The following is a 13,599-nucleotide window of genomic DNA, read 5'->3' as shown; positions in this document are numbered from 1 at the left end:
TGGCTCCAAGGAGATGAGAGGTAGCAGGCTTTGTACCTGGGCCTGTCAGCCTGTGCCCTGACTCCCTGGGTCCAGCAAGTTTGCTCCACCTGTGCCTCCCCAGCGTCCTGTCCCCTCATTGCTCTGGGACCCTGATCTGGGGGAGGAGGGAGAAGGTCTCATTGTGGTTATCAAGGGAGACTTGTCACCTTTGTACAGTTCCCGTCAATGCTGGGAATCATGCAGGACCGCTGAGTATGGTCATACGGTTTATGTGCTGTGTCTTGCCCAAGGGGGAGGTAGGAGTGAAATCCAGCCTGTGCTGGGCACATTTTGGCACAAGGCGCCATCTGCCAAGGGACTGCATGTTTCCAGAGGGATAGCCTTTTAAAATTCTCACAGAAGTCCTGCATCAGTCCGCAGTGGGCTGGGAATGTGTTGGCTTCACAGGAACCCAGGGCTCACAGCACAGACCTCAGACCCTGGAGTTTAGAAGGGACGTGAGAAGCAAAACTCCACCCAACTCAGAGTCTCACTTCCGGAAGCCACTGGAATTCCTCAGTGGGAGCTGCCAGGCCCTTCCAGAGACACGCAGGGGGCTCCCGGGTTCCCCACCTCAAAGCCTTCAGCCCGCTTCTCCCTGTGGATCTCACCCTGGCTGAGCTGTCTGGAACCAACCAAGAAAGTCTCGAGTGCTCTTTATTTCTGCCCTAGAGAGGTTATTTACTTACTCAACTCTTCCTTCTTTGTCCTTTCTGTATGAGCTCCAGATTAATGTGCCTCCAACCCAGGCTCCATTGCATTCCTTCCCTGGCTTAGAAGCTTCCATGGTTCTACTTGGTCCAGACTGGCATTTAGCATCACACATGCGCACATGTGCGTGCGTGCACACACACACCTCCAAGGCAAATTGTACTCCTTCCTCTGTCTCCCCTAATTTCCCTTTGGCTCTCTGTCATTTCCTGTCCTCTAGATTCTACCTCCAGACCTTTGCCCAGACTGTTGCCTTCCTTGGGCCTCTTTCTTTACCCTCTCCTTTCCACCCCATAAATACTATTAGCTTCCCTTAGGGCTGCACAAAGTCCCTCTACTCCTGCAGGGCAGAGGGCTGCCCTGGACTCAGGTGGGGCTGTGGGCCAGGCCAAGGAGCTCCGGGGGTGCAGCTCGGTGCCCTGTGTGCCCTGCGGGCTGGGTTTGAAGAGGGCTCCTGATGTACCCTGTGGGGCTGGCACCAGACGGCAGCCTCCTGTGACATGGGAGCTCCCTGGCAGGAATCAATGGCCCATCCAGCTGTGAGCAGGTTCCAGGTCCCCAGGGGGTTCCCAGTGCTCCCTTGGTGGGGACAATCAAAGGGAGAGACCCTGAAAGTCCTCAGACCCCTCAGCCACTGCTGCTGCAGGATTCCCAGGAGACCGCGGGCCTGCAAGCCAGACAGTCGACACAAACTAACTGAGACTGGGGACCAGAAGGTAACACGTGACCAACTGTAACATGCACTGTCCCATGCAGGAGCCACAAGCTCCACGTGCCTACTGAGTACCTGAAATGTGGCTTGTCCCAAGTAAGATGTGCTGAAAGTGTAAAATACACACTGGATTTTGAAGACAGTACAAAAAAAGAATGTAAAAATCTTATTAATAATCTTTATGTTGATTACATGTTGAAACAATAACATTATGGGTATATTGGTTAAGTAAATCTTTTCACCTGTTTCTTTTACTTTTTAAGTGTGGTTATTAAAATATTAAAAACTAAACTTGTGGCTCACAGTATATTTCTATTGCCTACAGAAAATGGAGGCGGCTTCAGGCTCCAGCCCCGTGGCAGGAGGCCCTGGTACTAGCCCTGTGGCAGGAGGCGTGGCTGGTGCAGCTGCCCCCTGTGCCCTGTGCCCACAGTGACCCAGAGCAGAGCCTCTACTGATGGGAACAGCAGCATCGTGGGTGTGCCAGGGCCTGGTGGTGCAGGTGATGACTTATGGGCCCAAGGAGGAGGCCAACAGACAGGTCCTGTCCAGTGGGCCCTCCTAAACCATTCCTAGAGGTGGCTCAGCCAAGGTTCCCTCTCCTTAGGCCATCCTGGGTAAATGCAGGCCAACAGCTGCCCCAGTCTGAGGATTATTGTTACTCAGAGTGCATCACACTGGACCACGGTGTGTATGTGTGTGGGGAGGGATTCCAAGTCAAAATAGGCAGCGTGGAGGAGGGCATGGTGCTCAACTGCTCTGGAATTGTCCAGGGATGCTTCCAGGGGAACCCTGAGGATTCCTCTGTCTAAGCTAATGGCTGCTTCCTAGCAAGTCTGCAGCCAGAGCCGAGGGTTTAGGACCTCTAAGAGACACAAATAACAACAGATTTCATCTCCCTGGCCCTCTTTCAGCCCCACAAGCAGCTCTGGCCAGGGGGCTAGGCCTCCCCCTCCCCGCCTTTCTCCCAGCCAGAGCACCGGGATTGCTGAGTGACTGACAACCTGGGCAGGGTGTTTCCCCCTTGGGGCAGCCTCGCCTTCCGCGGAGTCCTGGCTTGTGGGAGAGGTGCTCCCTCTGCAGGACATTACGTGCAAATGTAGGTTCCACGGGAAGAACGGGGTGGCTCTTAGAGGCTGTACCTTGCAGCTGTGGGAAGCCAGAGGCCCTGGAGAGGCCCTCTCTCCTGTGGCTACTGCTTCTTGGGTTAAAGAATAAACGATAATAGTGCACCTGACTCCTGCAGTGTCGGCCTGACAGCTGTCAGTTCTTTGAGCTGAAGTTTGCTGTGCTAAACACATTATAGACACCTGTTCTACAACCTGTATGGTAGATACTTCTATTCCTGACGTATAGGTGAGGAAGAAGAGGCTCAAAGAGGTTAAGCATATTGTCCAGGGTCACACAACTATTTCTTGGAGTCTGACTCCAGAGCCCATGGGCTAGACCATTCACTCTGCAACCTGTTTCAGATGTGGCCTCCCAGGAGGCAAATGGATCTGTGAGGATAGTGTCAGGCAGACAGCTCTGGTGGCCTTCATTGTAGTGACCATGAGGTGAGGGTGACAGAGAAGTGGAGAGGTTCTGGGCCACGGAGGAGGAGTGACAGGAGTGCTGAGTTCTCCTGAGAAGACATTTGTCAATGTTGCCCAAGCCCCAGTTACTGCATGCTCTGTTTTCTGACACTCACCCCTCCCTTCCCCGCCCTCAGCGAGGCAGCTTTATGCCACTGCAATGCACAGCTGGTCAGCCACAGGGACCCTGCTGCCCCAGGAGGAGGAAACAAACTCACCTATTCACTCGTTTTTACACTTCTTCCCATTTCATACAGGGGGAAACTGAGGCCCAGTGGCTGGCTGTGACTTCTCCAACCCCAGGTCACCCCACTGGTCACTTACAGATCGCAAGCCTGCTACCCTCACTGAATGGAACTGGGGTGTGTAGCTGAGACATTGCTGAGGAGAGAGAGAAGCCAGGAGTTTTCTCTGAGCTTCCTTTAGGTCTGTGGTTTGGGGGCCTCACCTCATTTTCCCCTTCAGACCAGACCTGGTGTCTCTTCTTCAGGCTCCTTCCCCACTTCTCCTTTGTCCTGATGGGATCTCTAACACCCTCCTCTAGTGAGCTCGAGAGTTTCGAGTACCCACCTTCTTCACCAACTCCCCCTCATCGTCTTCACCTTCTTTGTCATTCTCCATCACCCACAGCTCTTATCGGTCACCGCAGCGACCTCCACTGCCCCCAGCATTCTGCCACTGCCTCTGTTACTTGCACCTTCACCTTCATGTCATGTTCACTATTACCGCCATCACTGTCATTTCTATCACTGCATCGGATCACCACCATTCTCCTCCTCCTCCTAACTTCTGCCAGCCTCACCGCTTCATTGTCACCCTCCCCACCGGACTATTGTTAGCATTACCCTGTCAGGGGCCGGTCAAGTGGCTCGTTGGTTAAGAGCTCGCTCAAGAGTGCGAATCTTTAAAAAAAAAAAAAAGAGTGCGAGCTCTGAGCAACAGGGTCACCAGTTCGATTCGCGTCCCGAGCTGAGCTGCCGCTGAGCTGCCAACAGGTGGCAGGATGGCTCAGCTAAAATAAAAAAATAAACAAACAAACAAGCACTACCCTGTCATCTCCACCTCACCCACAGCTTGACTTCCTATGTCGCTTCTGCCGTTATAGTCACCACTACCATCACCTCCATTATATTTACCTCTCCACCTCCATACTACCCTTTCCTCCAAGCCCATTTTCACCTGCCATCACCACTGTTACCAGGGACTCCCCCATCTCACCTCCACCTCTGCCATCTTCTCAGCTATTTCCAACCCTATCACTTCCATATGATCTCTCACAGCACCTCCACCATCCCCCCCCATTCCTGTCACCCCCACCATCCTCCTCCCCAGAGCTCAGCACCTGCCATGAACCTGGGACTTGGGCAAGGAAGCCAGTCAGAGAACATTCTTCTGCCTGACAGACACCCCTGCTAGGCTTCTCAGAGGAGACTGTCAGCAAGCCAGGTGTCAGAACAACCCATCCTCTCCACCCTTCCTCAAGATGCTTCAGACAGGAGTCAGCTCAGCCCTCCCTGTAAGCCACGCCTGTACCTAAAGAAACAGCAGCTGTCTGGTTGAAGACCGAGGCAATTAACCCGGGGCTGCCCTTGTTTGCATAATAACTGCATATATTTGCATACATTTGCTCCCAGCTTCTGAGTGCTGCACTGTGGGTGTTCAGGTTTCATTTGCATATCACTGTAGGTGAGGGTCAAGCCTTGGAGACTTGGGCACTTATTAATTCCCTAAAGAGATTTTTTATGTGCTGGTTTAGAAAAGAACATGGAATGCTCTAAGGTGGGGAGGTGGGAGGTGGGGAGGTCTGGTTGAGAGCCAGTGGGGAGAGGGCAGCCCGAAACTTTGGTGTGGTCCAGAGTGGAAGCAATGGTGTGGGGGTTGGCTGCAGAGATGAGCTCTGGTCCTCAGTATCAGTTTAGAAGACTGCCCTGCACAGCCACTCCTGTCCTCTCCAGGCTGTCATCCTTTTGCTGTGTGACCTTGGGCAAGTTCCTCCCCATCCTGTGCAGGGGGGCGTTGGACCACTAATCCCCCTCCATCAGCTGTCTGCTCTGAGCACAGGGGCCCCCATCACTGACTGCACATTGAAATCATCTTGGAGCTTTTAAAAGTACCAGTGCCTTGGCCCACCCCCCGAGATTCTGATTTGACTGGTGGGTCCTGGGCCTGGGTTATTTCTAAAAAGCTCCCTGGTGATTCTAATGTGCAGCTGAGATTAAAAAGTGACTGCTTGTGGCTCAACCCTCCCACCCTGCTGCCACCCGTGACCCACCTCCCTTATTTCCAGTTGCTGCTAATCTTCTCCGCACTGCAGGCTCACCTAGCCCCAGGGTCTGGTAGGACAGTTGGGATGCTAGTGCTTTTGGTGAGATCTCAGAAATAAATCCTTTTTCCTCCTGGACCATGTGGCTGATGGCCCACATGTAGCAGGATAGCACGTGGCGCTGATGGGGAATTTCCTGTCTCTGCCTTGGTCTTGCTCCATTCCATCTCCCTGAATGGGGCTGGTTGAGGGAGGAGTCTGTGGGGGCAGGAATGTGGAGGGGGGCTACTCCCGCGCAGCCCTTCTCACCCCTCCTCTCCCATCCCAGCCCCCCAGCTTTGCTGCTGCCCTTTCCATGCCCAGCAGAAAGAGGTGGCAGCCCCCCTCGACTCCTTACTCTCTCTCACCCCTGCACACTGATTTCCTTGTAACCCCAGAGCCCCAGCCCAACCCCCATCCTGGAGAAAGAATTTCCAGAGCAGCCTGAACTTTGTTTCGAAATAAGATGTAGTAATCTTGAGTGTAATTTGGCATTCCCCAAACTTACTGAGGTTGTCACAGGCATAGGGTAGGACAAGGGAAGTGGGACGAAGCCTCCTGCACGACCCCCAGCAGTGCACCCCTGGAACATCTCGGCCCACCTGGGTCCTTAGTTGCCAAGGGCCAGGGTGGCCTGTGAGATGGGGGTCTTCCCTGCAGAGCACCAGATAGGAGACTTGGCTGTGTGCCATGGGGGAGGTGAGACGACAGACTCTGAGTGAGGCTGTGAGCAGGCAACAAGGTGCACACAGGAGCTGCCCCAGGACTAATACTGGTGTTAATGGTGGGGGCTCTGGGGTTCGCCATCAGCATTCAGATTCTGACTTTGCCATCACTGGCTGTGCACCCCAGGGCCTCAGGTTCCCTAGTAGAAAGAGGGTAATGATGACACCTATCCTCTGAATTTGAGGATTATGGGAGAGAAAGACTATGAAGAGCTTAGCACCAGGCTTGGGACATAGCAATTCCTCAGCAAATGCAGTTATGATTATTGTGAGGGTCGGCCACAGTGCTCTCGTTCCTGACCTCCTGGGGCTCCAGCCCAATCCTTGTTGTCACAGTCCCCTCCCCCTGGGGGTTCAGGCCCTTAAGGGGTCTGTGAGGGTGGGATTGGGGAAGACTTGGTGCCTTGTTCTTTGGGGTGGGGCTGCAGCTCCAGATTCTGGGTCCTGAGGTGTCTTAGTAGGGTTGGTGGTGACAATAGCAGGAGCACCAGAGCTGGGGCAGCCTCCCCAGCTATTGAAATAAGGAGGCAGCTCAGGCCCCAGTGCTAATGAGCTCTGGACTTGCAGAGCCTGGCCTGTGTCCACCCAGAGGGAAAGGGGTCAGAGAGCATAGTCAAGCCACCCTCCCCCAGCAGTTGTAGGACTGAGCAAATGGTCTATGTAGGGGTAGAACTGGTAGGACTTGGTGACAGATACGTGTGTGTGTGTTATGCAGTAAGAGGGAAGGAGTAGATAGTTCCTTTGATCTAAATGGATCTGAACATCTTGACTTTTCTGAAAGGCAGACAAAAAGATGTTTCTAACATAGTTACATCTCAGTCAGTGTAACAAACAAACCCATCAGGGATGCCCAGGCTGGGAGTATGTATGTGCGCACGTGTGTGTGTTGGGTTGGGATGGGGAATGGTCTGGGAATTTTGTCAGTGGGAAGCATCAGTCTTGAGGATCAGTGCAGGAGTACAATTCGTCACTTTGCCATGTTCAACCAGCACTGTTGATGGTCCCTAACATGATTGATGATCTTTAGTTAGTTGAGGAAGAAAGCTCACATTCCCTCCTATTTAGCTACCTCCCCGAGTTTTCTAAAACTCTACATTTTTCTTTCTTTACTCCCTTACCACCCTTTTCCTTTCTCCCTAGTCCTTTTGAGAGGCCAGTGCTCTAACCTCAAGTCTGGTTGCATGGATGGGATTGGGTCCTGGGCAGTGGAGCCCCGCCCACTGGTTATGTCCTTCCCCTAAAGATAGGAGGAGTCTTTTCCCCCTCACTGGACAAAGGTCTGGTCAGCCTGAGGATGGGTGCAGAGCCCACCTCCTTTCTCCCTCTCTGAGTCTAAAACACAGACTCTGGGGCCCAGAGAACTTATATCTTTATACATGCTGCCTTGTGAATCTATTAGTGGGTGGAGAGCCATTATCCTGGTTCTAAGAACAAAGAGTCAGCTTGAGGTCATTTTAGGTGGCCAGAGAAGTGGGAATAAATGATCCCCAGGGAAGAGGCTTGGAACAAGAGAAAAAGGAAGAGTGGTGGGATGAGGTCACAGACTATCCAAGCTTTCATATCAGGCTGAGGACCAAGTTTTGGAAAGCTTGGATAAGGCCTAGGTACTTCCATTTTCTTTATCTCTACACTCATGGCCACTATGACTCATTTAAAAATATTATATTGAGAAAGTGTTAGGCATTAGTTTTTTCAGAGTAAATTTATCACTGTTTCATCTTCACCATGACTACCATCACCACCAACACTGTCATCGATATCAATACAGAGATGGTCATTGTAGGCACTCATTAAGTTTTTTGTTGACTGAATGAAAGCACTACCACCACCATCATCTTCATCTCCAACATTGCCAGAATTGGTTTCACACCTCTGCCATTAATGCTACCACTGACATCACCACAACCACCACCATCAGCAATGATATCACACCTTTGCCACCAACCCTATGACACTATTGACAACACCACCAACAGTCACCATCATCACCGACATCCCAGTTGCTTCCACTACCATCATACCACATCATACCTGTCACTAACCCCACCACGCCATTGACACTAATGTCACTGATAACATTAATCTCACTGACATACCCATTATCAGTACCAAAACTTATATTTCCACCTCTGCCACCACTCGACACCATTGCTCACATCACCATTACAACTACTACCACCACCATCATTGACATTACTGATATTGTCCTCAGTTGACATCACTAACACAATCATTCACCACCATCATTACTGACATCATAACTCATCCCACCCACCACCATCATCACTCTACCATAATTGACACTACCAATCACCATCATCGACATCACCACCATCATCATTGACATTACCACCACCACCACTAATTGTTATCTTCTTCTCTCCTAGAATCATGTTTCTGTCCTTAAGAGCACAAAAGGAAATGTGCAATTACACATTCTTCAAGGTAATTATCTGGTCCCCACTCAACTCTAAGTGTCATGGAAACGGGGATTATGTCTCTCTTTTCCCCATTGTTGAATTTTCAGTGCCTGGACACCAGGCAGCTCACAGTAAGGACTCAATAAATGTGTACTGAATTAACATATTTAGACCAGCGCAGTTCCTACACTGAAGGGAACTTAGGCTGTTGGATTTCAATGCTTCCCATAGTTCTATCTCCAGGCTGGGCTTAGGAAAAAATAGCACTGGGTAATAAAAATGATAAACTAAGTGAGGAGAAGCCTATGCTGGCTCCATGATCTGCACAGCACTGTGGGGAAGATTGCCCTTGGCTGGGAGTGCTGCAGTGAGCTGAGACAAGTTCGGCTCTCTAAGACCTTTACATCCATCCATCACTACATCACCTGGAATTTATCTGAACCTGGATCGATTTGGTGTCAAGACTTAATCCAGTTCATCTTTAAAACCAGCACAGGTTTTCAAACATGCTTCCAGCAGGCCAGAGGCTCCTCAGGCACCACAGGGAATGATATAAGCTTCAGGGAGGGTCTGATGGGATCACAGAGAGGAGGGCTCTGGGCTTCCCACCCACATCTCAGCCACTGGGCTCCTGGGAAAGACTGTTACAATGGGGCACCAGTGATTTTAAAAACAGGTTTGAAAGCCTTTGGCCTAGAAGGTGAGTGACTTGAGTTTTTTAGTGTTGGAATCGTTGTTTGGCATTGTGTTTATGTCCCAACCTAAACCCATAGGCCAGCTAATGCTACTAGGCCAAAAGAAGCACTAGAAAATGCATATCGGATGTTTCTTTTCTTTCCAAGGCCACAGTTAGTTCACCAAGATGTTCTTTGGTAGAATAAAATCAGTTTTGTTCTTGGAGCACTGCATTTCGTGCGGGAACCATTGTTTACATAAACTGTTTTGGGAACATAAGCCTGCGGAGAAGAGCAGTATATGAATTTACCCATGTACCTTTCTGCCCAGTGAGCGCTGGCTCCTTAGCCAGGCAGAAAAGACCCTGGTGGGGGAACAGGCCCCACTCTTCAGCAACACCCCGCTATGGTGGAGACACAGCATCCAAGAGATTCAAAACCAGCCATGGGAGGGAGATTGTCACCTGAGAGAAAGGAGACCAGACATAATTGGTGACATGGTGCCTTTCGAGCCATGGTTGCTGAGAGTGACAGGATGGAGCAGAAGGGCGGAGCAGTTATATCTCACCTCAAGGGCCTGGGTCCACAGCAGAACCAATGACCCCTCATGCTCATCTGTCAGCCCCCTCTGAAAAGTTATAGCCGCTGGGCAGGGCTGTGTGTGTGTGTGTGTGTGTGTGTGTGTGTGTGTGTGTGTACACAGGTGAACACACTAGCCAAGCAGGTATAGGGGCACCTGGCCAGCCCCAGCCTCTTCTAGTCAATTTTGCATCTGCCCTCAGTTACCCCTCAGAGCATGGGCAGGCTGGGCAGCCGGCCTGAGCCTCTGCCACAGGGAGAGACTAAACTCCCTGGCCAGGGAAAGGATGGCATTCTCTGGAGAGACTGAGTAAGGCTGAAAGAGATAGACAAGTTTGAGGAGACATTTGCAGGCTGAGAAATGAAGGTGTAATTGTGAGGGAAACTTTGAAACCAGAAGGGGAATCACATGCTAGCCAGAGATTGGGGCTGTGTCTTTCCACAGACTGCTGGGAGCCCTGGAGAAACAATTTAATGTGCTGTTGGTGTGTTGGGACTAAGGGGAGGAAGGCAGGAGCAAAGCCCTAGGGTCAGACCCTCCTCTCAGGGCTGAGTCCAAGGGATTGAGCAAGCCTAGGAGACACGTTCAGCTTCTACCACAGGAAGCAGGAAAGCTCCCCTTAACCACTTGCTTCCCGGTGCAGAACCACTGCGGCCTTGGAAGAGTTGCAACCCCCACAATCTCCTCCCTGCGGGTACCTCTCTCTAGCCCTTTGATCTTTCTTCTCACCCACCAGGACTCTCTTCTTTTGCACACTCCTGCCCCAGCACTCCCCGGAGACACTCTGCCCACCACAAACAGTGACTCTGGAAGGCTGCTGGTGTTGCACTTGTATTACCTATGCCCTCACCCTGACGCCCCAGCAGACTTGATCCTGACCTCACAGCTGACGCACCACCTTCATCTTGTCCGCTGAAGGCATCGGTCCATTGTGAGTGTCCTCAGAGGAAGAAATCCTTCAATGGCTGAGGAACCTAGGAAGAGGAGGGTCTGGCAGATTGAGGGGCACAGACATTGGTCTGTTGCTCTCATCCTTCAGTTTGTCCAACCAATGACATTCTCCTGAGACTCTGGTGCCCAGCCCCGTGCCCAGATCCCCTGGGATGGACACAGGGGACAGGGCATGAGGGCTGTGTCCTCGTGGAAGCGCAGTCTGTCCCAGGAGACAGGAGTTACACATGCAAACAGCGAGAAGACCATGCAGAGCACCCCAGCAGCCCCTGTGGGCTGGTGGCAGAGAAAGTGGTACCGACTGCCTCTGAAGCTGAAAATGGCTGCCATGGGCTGGGCTTAGGAGATCAGGAAACACTTCTGGGGTGAGGAAGAGGAGAAGGAAAAATCACCAGGCAACTTACATCCTTCTGGATGAGGTCCGCGTAAACCAAGCAGGCAGAGGAGATCAGCTCATCAGCATCAAGGTCGACCAGTCTGTTGCAGGCCTGTGCCGGGAGAAGGTGGGGGAGGCAGGTCTCCCTGGGCACATGCTGAAGGAGCAAAGCCACCGCTCACAGCAGTCACTCGGGCCCCCTGACCTTTCCGCAACCCGCCTGGCACAGTGCCTGCAATTCCACCATGGGGATTTCATGTTTTGTGGGGACGGTAAATGCCATTTTCATACTGGGCTCCAGGGAGCCCTGGAGTTCCGCCGAGGGTTTCAGGCGCTTCTAAAGAGGACTTGTTTTATAACTGGGGTAGCTCCTAAGATTTTTCTGAACAAGGACTTCAGCTGCTTTTTAAAAATGTTGAAAAACTCTAGGGCTTTTGCCACAGGAGGACCCTAGGGAGTCAACTGTGAGGCAGCCATGCCTAGCGGTTAGGAACCAGTCTCAGAGGCAGGCCTCAGTTTCTTCACATGCTGTTGGGGTGAGGATGATGATGGTCATCGCCCCACTGGGTTGGGCTTGTTGTGAAGAATCTTAAACGAGCTCGTCTATAAAGCACTTGGTGCAGTGCTCATGACATGTCAGCCCCATCACAGTTCCTGCCCGGGTACAAAGGGGGCGTGCAGCCCAGCACCCCCAAGCCTGGCCTCCAGCAGTGTTGGGCCCTGAGGTGCCATGGGGCGGGCTTGGCCAGAGGCTGCTCTCACCAAGAGGATGTCATTGCCGGCCATGCTCTCCTGCAGGACCTGCCCACGCACCATCTGCAGCAGGCTGTAGGCCACCAGCACCTGGAAGTTTCTGCAGGGTTTCCCTGTCAGCAGAACCTGCAGGGCAGGGGAGTCTCGGCCTGCGCCCTGTGGCCTGAGACTGCTCATGCCCGTAAGGCGGTGAGGTGCCCACCAACCTCGGGCCCGGAGTCAGCCATTCCTGAGCCTCGCTGCTGACTTGCTCATTCATTCGTTCGCTCACTCACTCACTCACTCACTCACTCAGGCAAGTGGTCATGGCTACCTCTGGGGTTCTAGGCATGGTGCTGGTTACTGGGGGAATCAGAGAAAAAGCTTGAATTCCCCTGGAATCGGGGAATTCATTAGACAGAGGGAAGGAGGAGGAAGAGAGAAAAGGAGAGAGGGGAGGGAATGAGGAAGGGAGAGAACAAGGAGGGGAAAAGGGGGAGAAAAGAGAGGGAGGAAGGAAGAGGGTGAGAGAATAACTAGGTAACTATCTGTAATATTTGAGTGGAGCTTTGTCAAAGCAATGGTTGGTGGGAAGTCAACAACCTCGGGGTGTCACCAAAGGCCTGGGGGTGATCATGGCCTTGGGCATGGAGACCAGCAGGTTGGGAAGGAGGGGTGAGGCAGGTGGGAGCTGACTTGTGGGGCACTGAGTGCCAGGCTGAAAGTTGGGCTGGGTCCTGCAGGCCGTGGAAGCCACCAGACAGGGCAGTGACAGGTGGTGGTGAGGATCCCAGGGCGGTTCATCTGTGGTAGCCCTGGGCACCGGGATCAAACCACTGCAGGTGTGACCTGCTTTTGGGGGCCCCACCCTTTCTAGGAGTGAGAGCTCAGCAGGGAGCCAGCACCCAGGTGGAGGGGGATGCTGAGGAAACGGAAGCAGACTGAGGCTGCCCGGGCAGGAGGCAGGGGGCAGGGAGGCTGAACTGCAGGCCAGGTGGCCATGGACAGGCACAGGCCCCTCCTCCTGCCCGGCCTTCCCTGAGCAGGTGCAGCTGTGGGACTGTACAAACAGACGGATGAACTGATGCTCTAGCCTCCTCCACAAGGTGGGAGCAGGGTCACCAGCCCAACAAACCCCAAGCTGCTGGACTCCATCCAAAGCCAACAATCAAGGGAGGCAAGCCAAAGCGCTCTCATGCTGCCTGCCAGAGGGGTGGGGCTGTCCCCAGCGGAGCACCTCACCTCCCAGAGCCTCCAGACGTCCTCGAAGGACTTGAAGGCACGCTGGAAACAGAGGCAGAACCAGGGGAAGAGGGACTGCACAGCCCCCGCACCTTTTCCTTCTGTGGGGAGAGAAGTGGAGTACCAGCCCTGAGGCTATGATCAGAGAAAACTGGATGACACACACAACAGGGCAAAACAGACAGACCAAACAACAGGACACATAAATATGCTTGGGAAATACAAACGCCCTGCTGCTGCTTTTCCAGCTGCCCTTGGAGACTGTTTGGGGTGGATTCTCAACTGTCCAGCCCCCAGCCCCAGTGAGCTGAACCCTTCTCCCAGGGCCTGGAGAGAAGACCAAATGGCCAGGCTCCCTTCCCCCAGGATCGGGCACTGCTGCCTGGGCTGGGGGCTGGGTCCTGGGTCCTGGCCTCCTGCCCTGGGTTGGAGGGAGTGAGTGTATGGTGGCCGGAGAGGGTTACTCACTTAGGTGCTCAGCAAACACAAGGTCCAGGAAGTTGATGAGGTTGTTGAGCATGTCCAGGTTCTTACCCACCCCGATGTTAATAACACAGCTGTGCTCCTGCGAAAGATGGA

The 13,599-nt window shown here is 52.8% G+C and overlaps 1 protein-coding gene across 1 annotated transcript in view; it reads right to left on the bottom strand.

Annotated features, from left to right (window-relative positions):
* Nucleotides 1-10,809: 10,809 nt before the first annotated feature.
* The window catches only part of TBC1D21 (TBC1 domain family member 21), a 6,914-nt gene continuing 4,124 nt past the window's right edge, over nt 10,810-13,599 (bottom strand). Inside the window, exons 3-6 of the mRNA XM_019667931.1 lie at nt 13,489-13,585; nt 13,021-13,121; nt 11,809-11,925; nt 10,810-11,158 (exon numbers count right to left, since the gene is read on the bottom strand). Coding sequence (XP_019523476.1) covers nt 11,018-11,158; nt 11,809-11,925; nt 13,021-13,121; nt 13,489-13,585 — 456 coding nt within the window. The 3' untranslated portion in view covers nt 10,810-11,017. The remainder of the gene's footprint in view (nt 11,159-11,808; nt 11,926-13,020; nt 13,122-13,488; nt 13,586-13,599) is intronic.

Source organism: Hipposideros armiger, unplaced genomic scaffold, assembly GCF_001890085.2.
Source record: "Hipposideros armiger isolate ML-2016 unplaced genomic scaffold, ASM189008v1 scaffold_511, whole genome shotgun sequence".
NCBI classification, from domain to species: Eukaryota; Metazoa; Chordata; class Mammalia; order Chiroptera; family Hipposideridae; genus Hipposideros; species Hipposideros armiger.
This window is presented reverse-complemented; position numbering and strand designations above follow the sequence as displayed.